Source organism: Pongo pygmaeus, chromosome 23 (assembly GCF_028885625.2).
Source record: "Pongo pygmaeus isolate AG05252 chromosome 23, NHGRI_mPonPyg2-v2.0_pri, whole genome shotgun sequence".
Taxonomy (NCBI): domain Eukaryota; kingdom Metazoa; phylum Chordata; class Mammalia; order Primates; family Hominidae; genus Pongo; species Pongo pygmaeus.
Genome location: NC_085931.1, coordinates 55,764,098 through 55,785,430, shown reverse-complemented (window position 1 = coordinate 55,785,430; position 21,333 = coordinate 55,764,098). Strand labels below are relative to the sequence as shown.

General features: G+C 51.3%; 1 protein-coding gene across 2 annotated transcripts in view; it reads right to left on the bottom strand.

Moving 5' to 3' along the window:
• Nucleotides 1-21,333, bottom strand: part of ARHGAP8 (Rho GTPase activating protein 8) — a 112,025-nt gene that overhangs the window by 69,271 nt on the left and 21,421 nt on the right. Inside the window, exons 2-3 of one of the 2 annotated variants that reach the window (XM_054469735.2) lie at nt 12,455-12,520; nt 5,747-5,893 (exon numbers count right to left, since the gene is read on the bottom strand). In XM_054469735.2, coding sequence (XP_054325710.1) covers nt 5,747-5,825 — 79 coding nt within the window. In that variant the 5' untranslated portion in view covers nt 5,826-5,893; nt 12,455-12,520. The remainder of the gene's footprint in view (nt 1-5,746; nt 5,894-12,454; nt 12,521-21,333) is intronic. The other variant, XM_054469734.2, reaches the window with a different exon arrangement.

The window sequence follows — 21,333 nt, the reverse complement described above, 5'->3', positions numbered from 1 at the left end:
CGAGAGAACGAAGCTGATGCCAAGGTGAGGCCCAGGAGGAGGAAGGGGAGAGGCCTCTGTTCTGCCAAGAACAGTCCTCAGTGAGGGGCCATCTGGGGATGTTCTCTGCTGGTTGTCCCAATTGAAAAAGCGACTGGAGGCCGGGTGCAGTGGCTCACACCTGTAATCCCAGCACTTTGGGAGGCCGAGGCAGGTGGATCATGAGGTCAGGAGTTCAAGCAGCCTGACCAACATGATGAAACCCCATCTCTACTAAAAATACAAAAATTAGCCAGGTGTGGTGGCGGGTGCCTGTAATCTCAGCTACTCGGGAGGCTGAGGCAGAGAATTGCTCGAACCCAGGAGGTGGAGGTTGCGGTGAGCTGAGATTGCACCACTGCACTCCAGCCTGGGCAATAGAGCAAGACTCCATCTAAAAAAAAAAAAAAAAAGAAAGAAGAAAAAGAAGAAAAAGCTGCTGGCAATTGGAAGTTTTGCTCTAATAATTTTCTCTCTCTGTATCCAATGCACCTGCATTGGAATGTTTAGATTTTTCTTGCTTTGGTGCTTTGACTGTAAACTCTATTTCACCTGAGTGGAGAGTGGCTTCCACTAAGCTCTTCTCCAGGCATGTCCATCCTTGTTGTTCCTGATGACTGCTGGTTAAGGCAGACATCTTTTCAGGATGGCTGAGGCCCTCATATGGTCTCTTGATATGGTTAAATTTCTCAAGAAGCTGGGGGTATTTTTGTTTGTTTGTTTTTTTAGATGGAGTTTTGCTCTTGTTACCCAGGCCGGAGTGCAATGATGCAATCTCAGCTCACTGCCATTCTCCCACCTCAGCCTCCGGAGCAGTTGGGATTACAGGTGCCCACCACCACGCCTGGCTAATTTGTGTATTTTTAGTACACACGGGGTTTCACCATATTGGTCAGGCTGGTCTCGAACTCCTGACCTCAGGTGATCCACCCGACTCATCCTCCCAAAGTGCTGGGATTACAGGCGTGAGCCACTGTGCCCGGCGAAGCTGGGTTTTAAATAAGTGAAAACTCTGCTCCAACACAAGAGAACTCTCTAAAAGCTGAAGGCTGCTGCCTGTGCCATCATCTCCCAAGGAAGTCTGCAGCATCGAGGCCCTGGCTCAAGTGTCGACTCTGACAACTTCATATACTCCCTGGGAGGAGCACACACCCCAGCACAGTGCACAGCGCCCTAATGACACGGAAGGATCACAGTAGACTGCACTGAAATCCCACAACATCCCTCCCAGGCTGAACCCTGGCAGGTCCTCTTGTTCCAATTAGTTTTCTTTTCGCTGGGAGAAGGAAGAATAATCTGGAAGGTTCCCAGCCCCCGGGATACCCACCAGGAGAGCAAGTGGAGGGAGGCACATTGAAGAAGGCCAAGTTCTGGGTGTGGCGGCTCATGCCTGTAATCCTAGCACTTTAGGAGGCCGATGCGGGCGGATTGACTGAGCTCAGGAGTTTGAGACCAGCCTGGGCAACACGGTGAAACCCTGTCTCCACTAAAATACAAAAAATTAGCTGAGCATGGCGGCACGTGCCTGTAGTCCCAGCTACTCGGAAGGCTGAGGCAGGAGAACGGCTTGAACCCAGGAGGCAGAAGTTGCAGTGAGCCAAGATCATGCCACTGCATTCCAGCCTGGGAGACAGAGCGAGACTCCGTCTCCAAAAAAAAAAAAAAAAGAAGGCAGCCAAGTTACTTCCCAGGGCTCCCCCTTCTCTTTTTTTTTTTTTTTTTTTTGAAACAGAGTTTTGCTCTTGTTGTCCACGCTGGAGTGGTGCAATGGTGTGATCTTGGCTCACTGCAACCTCAGTCTCCCGGGTTCAAGCGATTCTCCTGTTTCAGCCTCCCAAGTAGCTGGGATTACAGGTATGTGCCACCATGCCCAGCTAATTTTTGTATTTTTAGTAGAGACGGGGTTTCACCATTTTGGCCAGGCTGGTCTCGAACTTCTGACCTCAGGTGATCTGCCCACCTTGGGCTTCCAAATTACTGGGATTACAGGCGTGAACTGTGGCCTGTAGGTGGCCTGGCCACCTCTTCTCTTAATTTAAACTCTTCCTTTACACCCCTGGAAACCTCATCCCATGTGACAACCCCCACCCCCAGTTTTTGGTTTCAGCTAGGTCACCAGCTGGACGTTTTTAAAAACATCTCTCAAATCCATGCCCTCCTCTGCATCCCACTGCCACGACATTAACTCAAACCTCTATTCTTGCTCTTACTGGCCTCCCTGACTCCAGTAGCTGCTGTCATCATTCTCCAACCCCAGAGACTTCTAAATTATACATCTGATTACATCCGTCCTCTGTTTAATGTGTCCCAGAGCCACCATGACCAAGTGCATACTCCTCTGCTGACCCTCCCAGGCTTTGACAATGTGATTTCTGCTATATGTCCATCTTGCAATTAAAGTTTTTAAAAAATGTCTAGTGATAAGTTGTTTATAACAGATGCACTTCCTGTGCAGACTGAGACAGATTGAAAGGAAAAAGGATGGAAGAGGCACACCTTACCAACACCAGTGATGAGACAGCTGGTAGAGCTGTCGTGGCTATATTAGTATCAGAAAAATCAGACTTTAAGACAAGCAGTATCACCAGACATAAAGGTCACTTAATAATGGCAAAAAATACACCTATAATCCCAGCACTTTGGGAGGCCAAGACAGGCCGATTGCTTCAGCTCAGGAGTTCAAGACCAGCCTGGGCAACATGACAAAACCCTGTCTCTACAAAAAAACAAGAAAATTAGCCAGGCGTGGTGGCCTGTGCCTGTAGTCCCAGCTACTCAGGAAGCTGAGGCTGGGAGGACTGCCTGAGCCCAGAGAGGTAGAGGCTGTAGTGAGCCGAGACAGCGCCACTGCATAGCCTGGGCAACAAAGTGATACCTTGTCTCAAAAAAAGGTCAATACATCAAGAAGTCATAACAATCCTAAGTATATATGCTCCTAGTAACAAAGCATCGGCCGGGTGCAGTGGCTCACACCTGTAATCCCAGCACTTTGGGAGGCTGAGGCAGGTGGATCACCTGAGGTCAGGAGTTTGAGACGAGCCCGGCCAACATGGCAAAACCCTGTCTCTACTAAAGATACAAAAATTAGCTGGGCATGGTGGCGGGTGCCTGTAATCCCAGCTACCTGGGAGGCTGAGACAGGAGAATCACTTGAACCAGGGAGTTGGAGGTTGCAGTGAGCTGAGATCGCACCACTGTACTCCAGCGTGGGCAACAGAGCAAGACTTCATTCCAAAAAAACAAAAAACAAACAAACAAACAAAAAAAACAAAAAGCATCAAAACACAGGAAGCAAAGATGGACAGAAATAAAGAAAGAAATTTACGAAGTCCAATTTTGGGAGCTGTGAACACTCTTCCGTTAGTAACTGAGAGCAGACAGAATATGAATAAGGATGTAGAAGATGTGAACACAACTTAATCGTTAATCAACTTAACCTAACTGAAATACATAGAGCATTCTACCCAACAACGCATAACATACATTCTTTTCACGTGCACAAGAAACATTTATTTACCTAGACAGATCATAGGCAAGTCTACTAGTTCTCAAACTTTCAGGTCTCAGAACCCATCAGTATTCCTAAGGTTATTATTAAGGACTTGGAAGAGCTTTATTTTTTTAAGCAGATTGTAGCCATATATATTTACTATATTAGAAAACTAAAACAGAAAATTCAAAAATATTTATTCATTTTAAAATAATAATAACCGGCCAGCATGGTGGCTCACACCTGTAAACTCCAGCACTTTGGGAGGCAGAGGTAGACAGATCACTTGAGGTCAGGAGTTGGAGACCACCCTGGCCAACATGGCAAAACCCTGTCTCTACTAAATATACAAAAATTAGCCAGGCATAGTGGTATATGCCTGTAATCCCAGCTCCTTGGGAGGACTTGCACTTGGGAGGGTGAGGCTGCAGTGAGCCAAGATGGTGCCACTGCACTCCAGCCTGGACAACAGAGTGAGACCCTGTCTCAAAAAATAAAAATAAAGTCCAGGGATGGTGGCTCATGCCTATAATCCCAGCACTTTGGGAGGCCAAGGCAGGTGGATCACCTGAGGTCAGGAGTTTGAGACTAGCCTGACCAGCATGGCAAAATCCCGTCTCTACTAAAAATACAAAAATTAGCTGGGTGTGGTGGCAGGCGCCTGTAATCCCAGCTACTTGGGAGGCTGAGACAGGAGAATCGCTTGAACCCAGGAGGTGGAGTTTACAGTAAGCCAAGACCGTGCCATTGCACTCCAGTCTAGGCGACAAAATGAAACTCCATCACAAAATAACAATAATAAAAAATAAATAAATAATATATAATAAAAATTTTAAACACTATATAAATAAAAAAAATATATTTCCTGCCTTCCTTTTGTTGGCACCTGGCCAGGGGATCTGCATTCCTCACACTCGGTCCAGTGTCCTCTCTACCTAAACCCTATGTTTTCTTAAAAGGACATTTGGGGCTTCAAATGACTGAGTGCCTGTCAAGTCCTGCCCTCTTGCTGTCCCTCCTGTACACAGTGTGCACTGTGTTGGCTATCATGTTTCTAGGGTTTCTAACTGTTTGAGAACTGGCCTCTTTTTATCATTACCTTGACAAGATTCCAGGCCCCTCAGAGATGACAGCTAATGATTATGAAGCTCAGTGCACGGGACACCAATGTGAGGGTTGGAGTCACTGCCCATGGGAGAAATGCATGCTCAGGCCTAAATTAAAGCAATGCAAGGCTGGGCATGGTGGCTCACGCCTGTAATCCCAGCATTCTGGGAGGCCGAGACAGGTGGATCACTTGAGGTCAGGGGTTCAAGACCAGCCTGACCAAAATGGCGAAACCCCGTCTCTACTAAAAATACAAAAATTAGCTGAGCGTGGGGGTGAGTGCCTGTAATCCCAGCTACTCGGGAGGCTGAGGAGGAGAATCTCTTGAACCTGGGAGGCAGAGGTTGCAGTGAGCTGGGATCGTGCCACTGCACTCCAGCCTGGGCGACAGAGCGAAACCCTGTCTCAAAAAAACAAAATAAAACAAAGCAACGCAAGATGTTTTCCTCTGACCAACTGCTGGGCATGGAGTTGTTTGTTGTCTACATTTTTGCAGATGTTTGTTGCTTTGGATGAGACATAACAGTGCCCTTGATTAATAAAACAATTCATTAAATTTCAGCCTCTGCTCTTTAAAGACTAGCAGGACACTGCCCGTTGGCTTCTCGGAGCACCTGGCAATGCTTTGACAAGTATGTAATTTATTTCTCAAAACACACTAGCAGGCCCTCCTTTTCCAATTAGTTTTACTTCTTTTTTTTTTTTTTCCCCTGAGACAAGGTCTCACTCTGTCACTCTGTCATCCAGGCTGGAGTGCAGTGGTGTGATCTTGGCCCACTATGCAACCTCTGCCTCCCGGGCTGAAGCAATCTTCCCACCTCAGCCCCGCAAGTAGCTGGGAATACAGGCATGCAACACCATGCCCGGCTGATTTTTGTATTTTTTTGTAGAGATGGGGTCTCACTACATTGCCCAGGCTGGTCTCGAATTCCTGGGCTGAAGCAATCTGCCCACTTTGGCCTCCCAAAGTGCTAGGATTACAGGTATGAGCCACTGCACCTGGCTCTAATTAGTTTTCAATCTTGCCCAGCTGCAGTGAGGCAGCCCCTGACAAGCCCACTTTGTCCCGAAGTTGCCGAGAGGAAGGCTGCTCTGCCCATGGTCCTGCAGACTGCCCAACTGGGGCCCTACCTGCCACCTGCAGAATGCCATGTCTGGCCACGTCATAGAACGGGTGACTCGTGCTCAGCGCGGGGTCCTGGCCAGCCATGGGCACCACCGAGGGCCTCCTCCTCACTGCACCCAGCACAGCAGCCACCGCCTTGTCTCTCTGCAGCTCTGCGGCAAAGAAGATTAAAGGAAGTCAGTGCATTCTTCAGTAAGGAGGGGAATGAGGGAGCCTCCTGATGCCTTTCATAAGACAGTCACCCACCTCTGCTGCACACCCACTATGCGCCCTACCTCAGCCGAGCACCCACTATGTGCCCTACCTCAGCCGAGCACACACTATGCGCCCTACCTCAGCCGAGCACCCACTAAGCATTCTCTCAGCCATGCACCCACTATATACTCTACCTCAGTTGTGCACCCACTAAGTGCCCATCCAGTGTCCAGCACCATAGAGGGAGAAAAATAAGACCTAAGGGTCAGATGCTGTACACACTGACAGGGGTGACAACTAAGGCTCAGAGAGGGAGAGTGACTTGCTAATTGGCAGCAAGGTGTGGACTTAACCTTGGACCTCCAGCTCCAAATTCTGACCCAGGCCTCCATGAAAGACCCTGACACTGGCAGCCAGCAGGAAGCCAGTGCTGCCGAAAGCACCAGGGTGGGCTGGGGTTGAGGGCAGGCACTGGGGTCACTGCCATATGAGGAAGAAAGAAAAGGCTGCCTTCCTAAGTTGAATCTTAGCAGGGGAGGTTCTCATGCAAAACCAATCAGGGTTCTTAGAGAAATGTTTTCAGCTGCAAAAAAGAACAGGAATTTTGAATTTCAAGGTTAGAGTAGCTGTAGGACCCCAGGTGTAGGGGGTTGAAGAGTATTCCCCGCCCCCACCGCCCCCGCCAACCAATATTCCTCCTGGAGCTCAGAATGTGACCTTATTTGGAAGTCGGGTCTTTGGAGATGTAATTAGTTAAGATGAGGTCAACTGGATCAAGGTGGGCCCTGAATCCAATGACTCAGGAGATACAAGGGGAGGGTGTGTGAGGACGGAATCACAGACTAGTGTGATGCGGCTGCAAGCCAAGGGACACCAGGAGCCACCAGAAGATGCAAAAAGGACCCTCCCCTGGAGCCTTCGGGAAAGTGCAGCTCTGTAGACACCTTGACTTTGGACTTGTGGCCTCCAGAACTGAGACAGTCACCTGTTGTCTCAAGCCGCCAGGTTGTGGCACTTTGCTGGCAGCCCAAGGAGATGGGTAGAATCAGGTCCCATGGAGTTAGGAGGCCCAGGGCATGACGGGGCTGGTGAGGGTGCCTGGGGAGGAAGCACTGGCTTTTCTAACAATTTCTGGAGGTGATTCTGATGCAAAGCCAGGTTTGAGATTCACTCATCCAGACCAACACCCCATCGAGGAGGGAGTGTGAAGCAGGGCCTGAGGGCTGCCTCACATGGGCTGGAAGCTGCCTCCCGCACCTCCCTGCCAACTCAGTCCCGGTCCACCCCAGTCCTTGGGGTGTTTACCTGGTATTTACTCAGCACTGCTCTGTGCAGGAATGGGGCGGGGGACGGGGCCAAGGCCCCTGTTCATCAACAGGTGTGAAGGTCCCAGGGTGGGGTGAGTAGGGGGTGCCACAGGACACCCCTCCTTCCAGTCAGTCAACAAATATGCATTGAGTACCTACTATGTGCCAAGAACGCTTTCACACAGTGAGGACCCGGCAGCCACACAGGCAAAGCCCCTGCGTCGGGCAGAACAGAGGCCTCCTGGTGATGTCCACATCCCACTCCCTGGACCCTGTGTATGTGACCATCTGTGGCAAAAGGGATTCTGCAGAGGGGATTAAGTTTAGGATCTTGAGATGAGTGGATTCTCGTGGATTATCCAGTTGGGCCCAAAGTACAGTTGTCTCTCAGTATCCTGGAGGGATTGGTTCCAGGACCCCCCAGGGATACCAAAATCTTTGGACGCTCAAGTCCCTGATAGAAAATGGCATAGTGTTTGCAAGGAATCTACATACATTCTCCCGTATTGTTCAAATCACCTCTAGATTACTTATAATACCAAATACAATGTAAATGCTATGTAAGGAATTTTTATACTGTTTGTTGTTGTTTTGTTTTGTTTGAGACCCAGTCTCACTCCCTCGCCCAGGCTGGAGTGCAGTGGCATGATCTCTGCTCACTGCAACCTCCGCCTCCTGGATTCAAGCAATTCTCCTGCCTCAGCCTCCTGAGTAGCTGGAATTACAGGCATGCACCACCACGCTCAGCTAACTTTTGTCTTTTTAGTAGAGACAGGGTTTCACCATGTTGGCCAGACTGGTCTCGAACTCCTGGCCTCAAGTGATCTGCCCTCCTTGACCTCCCAAAGTGCTGGGATTACAAGTGTGAGTCACCGTGGCTGGCCGTGCACTTTTTTTTTTTTAATTTGCATGGTTTTATTGTGGTATTAAGATTTTTGCATTGTTTTTATTGTTGTACTTTTTATGTATTATGTTATAAAGTATTTTTGATTTGCCGCTGGTCGCATCCTCGGATGTAGAACCCACGGGTGCAGACGCTGAGTATAATCGCAGGGGATCCTTACAAGAATGAGGCAGGAAGGGCTGAGTCAAGGAAGCAGCCATGACCGTGGGTGGAGGCAGAGAGAATGATGGGGAGAGGCTCTGCGGCTGGAGGCAGGATGGGCCCGAGCCCAGGAATGTGGGCGGCAAAGGGCAGGAAACAAAGCCTCCCCGGAGCCTCTGGAGGTACGCCCAGCCGCCAACGCCTTGACCTCAGCCCAGGAGACACCTTTCGGACAGGTTGGGAAGCTGAGGTCTCTGTGCCATTTGTGCCGCTGATGGGGTGGGGACTTGCTGCGGCAGCCACTGGAAGCTTGCCCAGCCCTGGCCTCAGGGATGTTGGTTCTAGTTGGGAAAGGTGGAGCAGAGGCATGAACAGGGAAAGGAGAGAGACCTAGGGGAGGTGGGTGCAAGAGGTGGGCCTCCAGGGACCTTCACCCCCAGCATGACAGAGCCCCTGGACGTCCTGAGTTGAGGGTGGTCTGCCCTGCCTGACGGGGCTTCCGGGATCCCTCTGGCTGCAGAGAAGGGGGAGCAGGAGGCCCGTGGGGGCCGAACTCTTCAGTGACAAGCCCCGGGTGTGGGTCCTGGCTGGTGCTGGCCCTGAGTGGCAGTGAAATGGACGGCCCGCCTGCCTCTGTGTGGACAGCTCGGGGATGGACCGCTGCGGGGGTGGGGAGGGGGCACTCAGAAAGTGGCAAAGCCCTGCAGGCAGGGGAGGGCCTCCAAGGTCAGTGTGGCTGTGGGAGAGCCAGGCCAGACCATGGAACCTTGAACCTGAGGAGGACTTGGGCTTCACGCAAGGTCAGGAGTTCGAGACCAGCCCTGCCAACGTAGTGAAACCTCCTGGGCCCTGAGAAGATTGAGCAGAAAGATGGAGTGGGGCAGCCTTGCCCAGAGGGAGGGTGGGGAGCTTGTGTATCGGGCTGGAGCTGGGCTGGCCCAGGCCCACTGCGGGCACCAGCCTGGAAACCCCCATGGCCCTACGTGTTAGCCTCGTGGACACCCCCATCACTGCACAGGTGGAGGCCTCCTGATGTTTCAGTGCTAAAGCGTGCAGTGGAAAACAGTGTGGCGGCTCCCCAGAAAGCCAAACCTACGACCCAGCCAAGGAGAAGCCCAGGAAAGCCGGAGATGGGGACTGAGCAAATACACGCACACACGTGCTCAGAGCAGCAGTGCTCACAATAGCCAAAGGGTGGCAACTGCCCAGATGTCCACCAGTGGATGGATGGATAAGCCACGTGCGGTCCAGCCACATGGTGAAACATTACTCAGCCGTAACAGGATGTTCTGGCCTATGACCCAACATGGAGGAACTTGAAACCGCTCTGTTCAGTGAAAGAAACCAGGCACAAAAAAGCACACACAGTATGATCCCATTTACATGAAGCGTCCCGAATAGGCAAATCCACAGACAGAAAGCAGATGGGTGGATGCCAGGAATGAAGGGAGTGAGGGAAGGGGAGTGGCTGCTTAATGGGAGTTTCCCACTGGGGTGATGAAAACGTTCTGGAAGTAACTAGCAGCGGTGGGTACATCGCTTGTGGTGATCTTGGCTCACTATGCAACCTCTGCCTCCCGGCTGAAGCAATCTTCCCACCTCAGCCCCGCAAGTAGCTGGGAATACAGGCATGCAACACCATGCCCGGCTGATTTTTGTATTTTTTTGTAGAGATGGGGTCTCACTGCATTGCCCAGGCTGGTCTCGAATTCCTGGGCTGAAGCAATCTGCCCACTTTGGCCTCCCAAAGTGCTAGGATTACAGGTATGAGCCACTGCACCTGGCTCTAATTAGTTTTCAATCTTGCCCAGCTGCAGTGAGGACTCAACAGCCCTGAATTGTGTGCTTTAAAGTGATTACTTTATTATTTTCATTTATTTTTTATTTTTTGAGATGGAGTCTCACTTTGTCACCCAGGCTGGAGTGCAGTGGCGCGATCTTGGCTCACTGTAATCTCCTCCTCTCGGGTTCAAGCGATTCTCCTGCCTCAGCCTCCTGAGTAGCTGGGACTACAGGCACGTGCTACCATGCCAAGCTAATTTTTTTGTATTTTTAGTAGTTTCACCACATTGGCCAGGCTGGTCTCAAGCTCCTGACCTCAAGTGATCTGCCACCTCAGCCTCCCAAAGTGCTGGGATTATAGGCGTGAGCCACCACACCCGGCCCTAAAGTGGTTAATTTAATGTTACACGAATTTCAGTCCAATTTAAAAGAGAAGGCCTAGACATGGTGGTGCATGCCTGTAATCCCATCTACTCAGGAGGCTGAGGTGGGAGGATCGACTGAGCCCAGGAGGTCAGGGCTGCAGTGAACCAGTTTCACATCACTGCACTCCAGCCCAGGCAACACAGCAAGATCCTGTCTCTAAAAATAAAATAAAAATAAATAAAATAGGCCAGGCGCGGTGGCTCACGCCTGCAATCCCAGCACTTCGGGCGGCTGAGGCATGTCGATCACCTGAGGTCAGGAGTTCAAGACCAGCCTGGCTAGCATGGTGAATCCCTGTTTCTACTAAAAATACAAAAAATTAGATGGGCGTGGTGGCACGCACCTGTAATCGCAGCTACTTGGGGGCTGAGGCAGGAAAATCCCTTGAACCTGGGAGGCAGAGGCTGCAGTGAGCTGAGATCGCGCCATTGCACTCCAGCTTTGGCAACAAGAGTGAAACTCCGTCTCAAAAATAAATAAATATATAAAAATTTAAAAAATAAAATAATTTTAAAAAGAAATAAATGCTACAGTACATGGGAAGCACTATGGTAAGGAAAAAGGATGAGGCAGGTCGAGGGACCCCATCTGAAGGCAGCCCACACTTGAACCTCATACTGCAACAATTTTCTGAATCTGCATTACTGTCATGCCGCCACAGCAACCCGAGAGAGAAATGGGTTCCTATCGCTGCATGCCCGAAGCAGTAAGGAGAGTAAACCAGAAGGCAAAATCATGAGTTCTTGGAAGCAAACCAAGCAATGTATGTAAAACTCTGCGAAGACTTCCTGCATCTGGGTGTGAAATGCTGATGCTAGATGCAGAATGGAAAATGATTTCTTCCAGAGCGGCGGGTCGTCAGTAGGTTCTTAAGATCGCCTCTGGTTATTTCAAACCCAGAAGAGAAATCTGCCCGGCAGCCGCCATCAGCGCACATGATAGTGACAGCCACTGCCCCTCACTTGGACACACGTGCATGGGAGTCTGTGGAACCCAGGGGATACCTGGAAGCGAGGCTCTCCTCCCAGCTTGGCCTTTGTCGCCTGGTTTCCTCAGGCATGCTCTTCAGTACCTCTGAGCCTCAGTTTATTTTTCTGTAAAATGGGACACAAAACCTAGCACCTTATAGGGTAGCTCTACCTTGAATGAGGGTGTTATCTCACTAAAGCCTCACAACCCGGGAGGATGACCCTCATCCCCAGGGCTTTATTTAAATCTGCATAAAGCAAGTCTACAAAGATAAAACATGGACTAATGGCATTGGCCAGTGGTGGGGGTGAGGGCAGGGCCTGAGGATGGGGTGGAAGAAAGACTTTTCACTTAATACCTATTTTATTTTGAGATGGAGTCTTGCTCCGTTGCCCAGGCTGGAGTGCAGTGGTGCGATCTCGGCTCACTGCAACCTCCGCCTCCCTGGTTCAATCGATTCTCCTGCCTCAGCCTCCTGAGTAGCTGGGACTACAGGTGCCCGCCACCATGTCCGGCTAATTTTTTGTGTTTTTAATAGATACAGGTTTTCACCATGTTGACCAGGTTGGTCTTAAACTCCTGACCTCAGATAGTCCACCCACCCCGGCCTCCCAAGGTGCAGGAATTACAGGTGTGAGCCACTGTGCCCGGCCTGTTTTTTATTTTATTTTTTAAGAGATAGGATCTTGCTCTGTAGCCCAGGCTGGAGTGCAGTGGCGCTATCACAGCTCACTGCAGCCTCGGCCTCCTGGGCTCAAGCGATCCTCTTGCCTCAGCCTCCTGAGTAGCTGAGACCACAGTTGTGCACCACTGTGCCAGCCCACTGAGTATATTTTTATAGAGTTAGATTTTTTTGAGCCACATGAATATATTATCTACTCAAAAACTAAATGTATACCAATGATCTTCCCCCAGGACGAGGCTGGAGGGAGAACATATGTTAGCTATGCCGGCCAGCTCCTCAAAGTCCAGCCCAGACATGCTCACACCTGGCAGATGGGACACCTGCTGCCACCTCTCGGGGTCCCAGCCTGGGGGTCTCTCCCTCTGACACCCTGAGGGAGAAGCACACAGAACACAGAGGCGTGTTTCACACAAGCCCGCACGGTTTGAGGAAGTGCCCTTCAAGGGACCCCCCTGTTGTTTTGTCTAAAATGAAGAAAAAGGCCGAGCGTGGTGGCTCATGCCTGTAATCCTAGCACTTTGGAGGCCGAGGCAGGCGGATCACCTGAGGTCAGGAGTTCGAGACCAGCCTGGCCAACACGGTGAAACCCCATCTCTACTAAAAACACAAAAATTAGCCGAGCGTGGTGGCCCATGGCTCACACCTGTAATCCCAGCTACTCAGGAGACTGAGGCAAGAGAACTGCTTGAACCTGGTAGGCAGAAGTTGCAGTGGGCCGAGATCACCCCACTGCACTCCAGCCTGGGTGACAGAGCAAGACTCCATCTCAAAAAAAAAAAAAAAAAAAAAAATCCCCAAACTGGAAACCTCCCATGTAAATCTCCACAGCAGGCAAAGGAGATGTAAACGGCAGACGTCCTACAGGGGGATGTGACTTGCCAGGTGGACAGGCCACTATAGCCACGCGTACCAACGTGAGTGGTCTTGCAATATGTTGAACAAAAAGTCAGACATCGGCCGGGCTCAGTGGCTCATGCCTGTAATCCAAGAACTTTGGGAGGCCGAGGCAGGCAAATCACCTGAGGTCAGGAGTTCGAGACCAGCCTGGCCAACATGGTGAAACCCCATCTCTACTAAAAATACAAAAATTAGCCAAGGTGTGAATGGCGGGCACCTGTAATCCCAGCTACTAGGGTGGCTGAGGCAGAAGAATCAGTTGAACCCGAGAGGCGGAGGTTGCAGTGAGCCAAGATCGCACCACTGCAACTCCAGCCTGGGTGACAGAGTGAGACTCTGTCTCAAAAAAAAAAAAAAAAAAAAAAAGTCAGAGACCAAAAAGTCAGTCACTGTGCAATTCCACTTTCTGCCTTTCGTTACGTATCCATTCCAATATTCCTGATCTATTTATGGGTGTGTTTTGCAGACCGTCTTTTGAACTGATGGTAGTTGCTGCCTGGTTCACTCATTACGGGTGAAAGAAAATCATTAACATGTTTGTTTTTTATTTGTGTGAGAGTTCTGATTTTCCATTTCCTGGAAGTTACCTTTTAACATGGGGTTAGAGAGAGAGGAGGGCTGACCATTAGAATTGGGGGCAGAAATGAATCAAGGGTAAGGCTGTTATTTCTGCTGCTTCGCTATCATCCCCAGGGCACAGAAAACTGATTTTAGCCTGACCACCTAAAGAAGTTACAGAAAGAAGAATGGCCATAATAAAAAAATCATAAAATAATAGATGTTGGCGTGGCTACAGTGAACAGGGAACACTTCTATACTGCTGGTGGGAATGTAAACTAGCACAACCACTATGGAAAACAGTGTGGAGATTCCTTAAAGAACTAAACACAGAACTACCATTTGACCCAGCAATCCCACTACGGGGTGTCTACCCAGAGGAAAAGAAGTCATTATACAAAAAAGATCCTTGCACACCCATGTTTACAGCAGCATAATTTGCAATTGCAAAAATGTGGAACCAGCCCAAATGCCTATCAATCAAAGAGAGGATAAAGAAACTGTGATATAGACATACGATGGAATACTACTCAGCCATAAAAAGGAATGAATTAATGGCATTCATAGCAACTTGGATGAGACTGGAGACTGTTATTCTAAGTGAAGTAACTCAGGAACGGAAAACCAAACATCATTACGTTCTCATAAGTGGGAGCTAAGCTATGAGGATGCAAAGGCATAAGAAAAACACAATGGACTTTGGGGACTTAGGGGGAAAGGGTGGGAAGGGGTGAGGGATAAAAGACTACACATTGAATGCAGTGTATACTGCTCAGGTGATGGGTGCACCCAAATCTCACAAATCAACACTAAAGAACGTACGCATGTAGCCACACCACCTGTTCCCCAATAATCTATGGAAATAATAAATAAATAAATAAAATAGTCCAGGCACGGTAGCTCATGCCTGTAATCCCAGCACTCTGGGAGGCTGAGGCAGGTGGATCACCTGAGGTCAGGAGTTTGAGACCAGACTAGGCAACATGGTAAAACCCCGTCTCTACTAAAAACACAAAAATTAGCTGGGCATGGTGGCGGACACCTGTAATCCCAGCTACTCGGGAGGGTCAGGCAGGAGAACCACTTGAACCTGGGAGGCGGAGGTTGCAGTGAGCCAAGATTCTGCCATTACACTCCAGCCTGGGTGAAGAGAGCAAAACTCTGTCTCAAAATTAATAACTAACTAAATAAAATAAAACAAAACAATCACCATTGGGTGGGCTCAAATACAAGTTAAGAATTCAGAAGGGAGAAAAAAAAAGAAGCTGCAGAAGGAAAGCCACTGGGTGTCTGATAGCAGCTGTTAAATGGGTAACGAGCAGTAGGGAGGAGACTTCAGGCCCAACAGAGTGACCCTGCTCAGGGGTGAAAGTCTTTGAATTTCTGCCAAGAGAAAAGTGTTTAAAGATGCCTCTTAATGACATGAACCTACCTGGCTAGTGGGAAAAGGGCTACTACATTCTGATCATGAGATTTTATTGTTGGGAATGATTTGCCAGGACTTTCTCCAAGCAGAAGAGCTCAGGGATTTTATTTAAAAACTATTGTGAGAAATGTTTAAAATTGAGACGAACGTTTAAGTGTGACATGGGGAGTCAGCCGCCAGGGTCTGAGCCCAGCCCTGGTCCCTAGCATGAGACAGGCACATACCATGACAGATGCTGCTCCAACTGTGCCAAGGGGAAGGCCTGGCCCAGCGGGAGGCGGTAGAGTATGCCTGATGAAGAATAGCAGAGTGTTACGGGAGTGGAATAATTCAGACTTGAGGAACACGTGCTAGGGAGACACAGCAGGTTCTTGAGCAGAGGAGTGCCTGAGAAGGTCAGCAGAGGCTTCTAGAACCTACAATAGCTCAGGAGCCTGAGGGCAAAAAGCTCGTCCCAGAAACAGCAGGAGCAGCATTGCAGGAGGAGCAGGTGCATCGGACATGTCTCAAGCTGCATAGACAGCGAGGGTGATGGACAGAGCAGGCAGGGCACAGTGGGCCTTGAGGCAGGGGGGATACAGGGAGAGGCTCCCAGTGGAAGGAGGGGTGAGTTACAAGCAACAGGAAACACCTCTTCCCATCCACCCCTACCCCCGCCACCAGGCCACCTACAGTGCGTGGCACCATTAATTCTGCTCTGATGCCACCCGCTGAAGCAAGCCTTTCAGTTAATCACCAAGTCCTCCCGGAGTGCCCAGTACTGGGAACTGGCAAGTGAAGCCTCAGTAACTCAGAATAAAGGGCAACATGGGGAGGGCCCATTTACATTAATGAAAAATCTGAACTACAGGAGCCTATTAAGAAGACAACATTTTATGACTCTCAAGGCAGGTGGCACTTCAGGAGATGTTGCTTACCACAGACCTCACCACAGTGGAGAGACAGGAATAATTTTAACAAGTACAAGGATGCCTACTTTTTTTTTTTTTGAGACGGAGTTTCACTCTTATTGTCCAGGCTGGAGTGCAATGGCGCGACCTCGGCTCACTGCAATGTCTGCCTCCCAGGTTCAAGGGATTCTCCTGCCTCGGCCTCCCGAGTAGCTGGAATTACAGGCACCCGCCACCATGCTCGGCTAATTTTTTGTATTTTTAGTAGAGACTGGGTTTCACAAGTTTGGTCAGGTTGGTCTCGACTTCCTGACCTCAGGTGATCCACCCACCTCGGCCTCCAAAAGTGCTAAGATTACAGGTGTGAGCCACTGTGCCTGGCCGGATGCCTACATATTAATGAGGATTACAGAAGCCTCTGGAAGCAGCTTGTACTTGTGACATCTTCAGGGGATGGGAAATGCCCTGAAGTTTCAGATTACAACTTGGCAGCTGAGACCTGAAATCTGGAGGTGACCCACTCGCTTCTGACTTATTCACCTGCGAGTGGAGGACTCACTCCACGAGCGGCCAGAACCAGGAAGGCTACTGGTTTCTGAATAAGGCAAAGCTCAAGTTGAAACATCAAGCAAATTTGGAAATGTGGGCCGATCTAGGTGACCGAAGGAGTCCTTCTATTACCAAGGAAGCTAATTTTTCCAGAATGCTAAGCAGCTACATAATATAGATAAACTGATTAAAAATGAGATACGATTTGTGCCAAAAAACAGAATTCAGGTACTAAAAATTTCCCTTAAAGAAAGAGTTATGGGCCGGGCGCGGTGGCTCACGCCTATAATCCCAGCACTTTGGGAGGCTGAGGTGGGTGGATCACCTGAGGTCAGGAGTTTGAGACCAGCCTGGCCAACATGATGAAACCCCATCTCTACTAATAATACAAAACAAATTAGCTGGGCGTGGTGGCACATGCCTGTAACCTCAGCTACTTGAGAGGCTAAGGCAGGAGAATCGCTTGAACCCAGTAGACAGAGGTTGTGGTGAGCCAAGATCGCACCATTGAACTCCAGCCTGGGCGACAAGAGCGAAACTCCATCTCAAAAAAAAAAAAAAAAAAAAAGAAAAAAAGAATTATGTCCCCTCAGGGTTATGACAGCCCTACTGGAGTTGTCCACAGGTCAGGAAAAGGCTGCCTGCAGATGGCCAAGCCGTGGGCAATGGCCCAGCGACCACCCAGGAGGCCAATGGGGGGAGAAGCAGCCAAGTCCACCAGAGGCTGATATCCAGGCAGCCGGACTCTCGCTATCTCTGCTGACCCATAGGCCCAGGCCAGCTCATATGGTACATAAAACGCTGGTGCTGAGTACAAAAAATTCAGAGTGCTCATTCTCCCTTCAGTTTATGTGTTGTGCTGCCCAGGAAACCTTTGCCTCTTGGAATTTCTATTAAAAAATATTCCCCAAGGCTGCACACCGTGGCTCGTGCCTATAATCCCAGCACTTTAGGAAGCCGAGGCAGGTGGATCAACTGAAGTCAGGAGTTTGAGACCAGCCTGGCCAAAATGGCAAAACCCTGTCTCTACTAAAAATACAAAAAATTAGCCAGGCGTGGTGGCGAGTGCCTGTAGTCCCAGCTACTCGGGAGGCTGAGGTAGGAGAATCGCTTGAACCCAGGAAGCAGAGGTTGCAGTGAGCCACAGTTGCTCCACTGCACTCCAGCCCAGGCGACAGAGCGAGACTCCATCTGCACCCCCCCACACCCCCCCCCAAAAAAGGCCGGGCACAGTGGCTCACGCCTGTAATTCCAACACTTTGGGAGGCCGAGGTGGGTGGAGCACCTGAGGTCAGGAGTTCGAGACTAGCCTGGCCAACACGGTAAAACCCGTCTCTACTAAAAACACAAAAATTAGCCAGGCATGGTGGCGGGTACCTGTAATCCCAGCTACTTGGGAGGCTAAGGCAGGAGAATCACTTGAACCTGGGAGGCAGAGGTTGCAGTGAGCCGAGACTGTGCCATTGCACTCCAGCCTGGGCAACAAGAGCGAAACTCCGTCTCGGGAAAAAAAAAAAAAAAAAAAAAAGCTCCCTCCTCTCCCTCTCCCTCCTCCGTCTCCCGTCTCCCGTCTCCCCTTTCTTCGGTCTCCCTCTCCTTCTTTTTTCGGTCTCCCTCTGTTGCCGACGCTAGACTGTGCTGCCGTGATCTCGGCTCGCTGCAACCTCCCTGCCTCGGGCTCCTGTGACTCTCCTGCCTCGGCCTGCCGGGTGCCTGGGATTGCAGGCGCGCGCCGCCACGCCTGAATGGTTTTTGTATTTTTGGTGGAGACGGGGTTTCACCGTGTTGACCGGGCTGGTCTCCAGCTCCTGGCCTCGAGTGATCTGCCTGCCTCGGCCTCCCGAGGTGCTGGGATTGCAGACGGAGTCTCGCTCACTCAATGCTCAATGGTGCTCAGGCTGGAGTGCAGTGGCGTGATCTCGGCTCGCTACAACCTCCACCTACCAGCCTCCTGCCTTGGCCTCTTAAAGTGCTAAGATTACAGCCTCTGCCCCTCCGCCACCCCGTCTAGGAAGTGAGGAGAGTCTCTGCCTGGCCGCCCATCGTTTGGGATGTGAGGAGCCCCTCTGCCCGGCTGCCCCGTCTGGGAGGTGAGGAGCGCCTCTGCCCGGCTGCCACCCCGTCTGGGAGGAAGTGAGGAGCACTTCTGCCCGGCCGCCCCGTCTGGGAGGTGAGGAGCGCCTCCGCCTGGCCGCCACCCCGTCTGGGAGGAAGTGAGGAGCGCCTCTGCCCGGCTGCCCCATCTGGGAAGTGAGGAGCACCTCTGCCTGGCCGCCACCCCATATGGGAAGTGAGGAGCGCCTCTGCCTGGCCACCCCGTCTGGGAGGTGAGGAGCGCCTCTGCCCAGCCGCCACCCCATATGGGAAGTGAGGAGCGCCTCTGCCTGGCCACCCCGTCTGGGAGGTGAGGAGCGCCTCTGCCCGGCCGCCCCGTCTGGGAGGTGAGGAGTGCCTCTGCCCAGCCACCACCCCGTCTGGGAGGAAGTGAGGAGCGCCTCTGCCCGGCTGCCCCATCTGGGAAGTGAGGAGCACCTCTGCCCGGCCGCCACCCCATATGGGAAGTGAGGAGCGCCTCTGCCTGGCCTCCCCGTCTGGGAGGAAGTGAGGAGCACCTCTGCCCGGCTGCCCCGTCTGGGAGATGAGGAGCACCTCTGCCTGGCCACCCCGTCTGGGAGGTGAGGAGCGCCTCTGCCCGGTTGCCCCATCTGGGAAGTGAGGAGCGCCTCTGCCCGGCCGCCACCCCATCTGGGAAGTGAGGAGCGCCTCTGCCCGGCTGCCCCATCTGGGAAGTGAGGAGCACCTCTGCCCGGCCGCCACCCCATATGGGAAGTGAGGAGCGCCTCTGCCTGGCCTCCCCGTCTGGGAGGAAGTGAGGAGCACCTCTGCCTGGCTGCCCCGTCTGGGAGATGAGGAGCACCTCTGCCTGGCCACCCCGTCTGGGAGGTGAGGAGCGCCTCTGCCCGGCCGCCCCGTCTGGGAGGAAGTGAGGAGCGCCTCTGCCCGGCTGCCACCCCGTCTGGGAGGAAGTGAGGAGCGCCTCTGCCTGGCTGCCCCATCTGGGAAGTAAGGAGCGCCTCTGCCCGGCCGCCCGGTCTGGGAGGTGAGGAGTGCCTCTGCCTGGCCGCCACCCCGTCTGGGAGGAAGTGAGGAGCGCCTCTGCCCGGCTGCCACCCCGTCTGGGAGGAAGTGAGGAGCGCCTCTGCCTGGCTGCCCCATCTGGGAAGTAAGGAGCGCCTCTGCCCAGCTGCCACCCCGTCTGGGAGGAAGTGAGGAGCGCCTCTGCCTGGCCATCCCGTCTGGGAGGTGAGGAGCGCCTCTGCCCAGCCGCCCCGTCTGGGAGGAAGTGAGGAGCGTCTCTGCCCGGCCCCCCGGTCTGGGAAGTGAGGAGCGCCTCTGCCCAGCCGCCCCGTCTGGGAGGAAGTGAGGAGCGCCTCTGCCCGGCCGCCCTGTCTGGGAGGTGAGGAGCGCCTCTGCCCGGCCGCCCTGTCTGGGAGGTGTACCCAACAGCTCCGAAGAGACAGCGACCATCGGGAGTGGGCCATGAGGACGATGGCGGTTTTGTTGAAAAGAAGAGGGGGAAGTGTGGGGAAAAGAAGGAGAGATCAGATTGTTGCTGTGTCTGTGTAGAAAGAGGTGGGCAGAGGAGAATCCATTTTGTTCTGACTAGGAGAAATTCTTCGGCCTCGGGATGCTGTTGATCTATGGCCTTTCCCCCAGCCCCGTGCTCTCTGAAACATATGCTGTGTCAACTCAGGGTTAAATGGATTAAGGGCGGTGCAAGATGTGCTTTGTTAAACAGATGCTTGAAGGCAGCATGCTCTTTAAGAGTCATCACCACTCCCTAATCTCAAGTACCCAGGGGCACAAACACTGCAGAAGGCCGCAGGGACCTCCGCCTAGGAAAGCCAGAGACCTTTGTTCACGTGTTTATCTCCTGACCTTCTCTCCACTGTTATCCTATGACCCTCCCACATCCCCCTCTCTGAGAAACACCCACGAATGATCAATAAATACTTCATAAAAAAAAAAAATCCCCCAAAGAAATACCAATACACAAGAAAATAGTCAAATGTCATACAGTCTCTGCTACCATAAAGACACTACATTATAAAGGCATTTTTTTGTTGATGTTGTTGGTTGGATAACATATTCAGACTACAATGTCCTATCACTGCAGCTGTGTCAGCCTTGGCCCAGACATCGGCAGTGATAGGACATTCACTACCTTCTCAGTGAGTTCACTTCATCTTGGCTCGGGAATGACTGCTAAAAACATTCTTCCTTTCACCAAGACTAAAATCCATCTCTATCAACACTGTCCATCCTTAACTCTAACCCTGGACTGTTGAAAACCAGCCTGGTTTGGAAGGAAAGGCATAAGACTTGGAGTTAGAAAGGCATAAATTTAAGTCCCTAGAGCAGAATGAGTGTGCATCCTACAGCAAGACTACCTGGAGAGCCCTTGGCAGCTGTCTCAACTCCTGTGTCTCCATTTCTTAGCTTATAAAATACAGACAACAACAGCACCTTCCTCATAGAGAGAATATAAGGATTTAGTGAGATGATGCAGTCAATTGCCCAGCATGGTACCTGGTATGTGACTGGTATGCAGTAAATGTTCACAACCATCATCATTATAGTATAAAGGGCATGTTAATAAGTCTACATTTTGCTGGGTGTGGTAGGTCATGCCTGCAATCCCAGCACTTTGGGAGGCCAAAGTGGGTGGATCACTTGAGGCCAGGAGTTCAAGACCAACCTGGGCAACATGGCAAAACCCCATCTCTACTAAAAATACAAAAATTAGCTACATGTGGTGGTGTGCACCTTTAGTCCCAGCTACTCGGGAGATTGAGGCAGGAG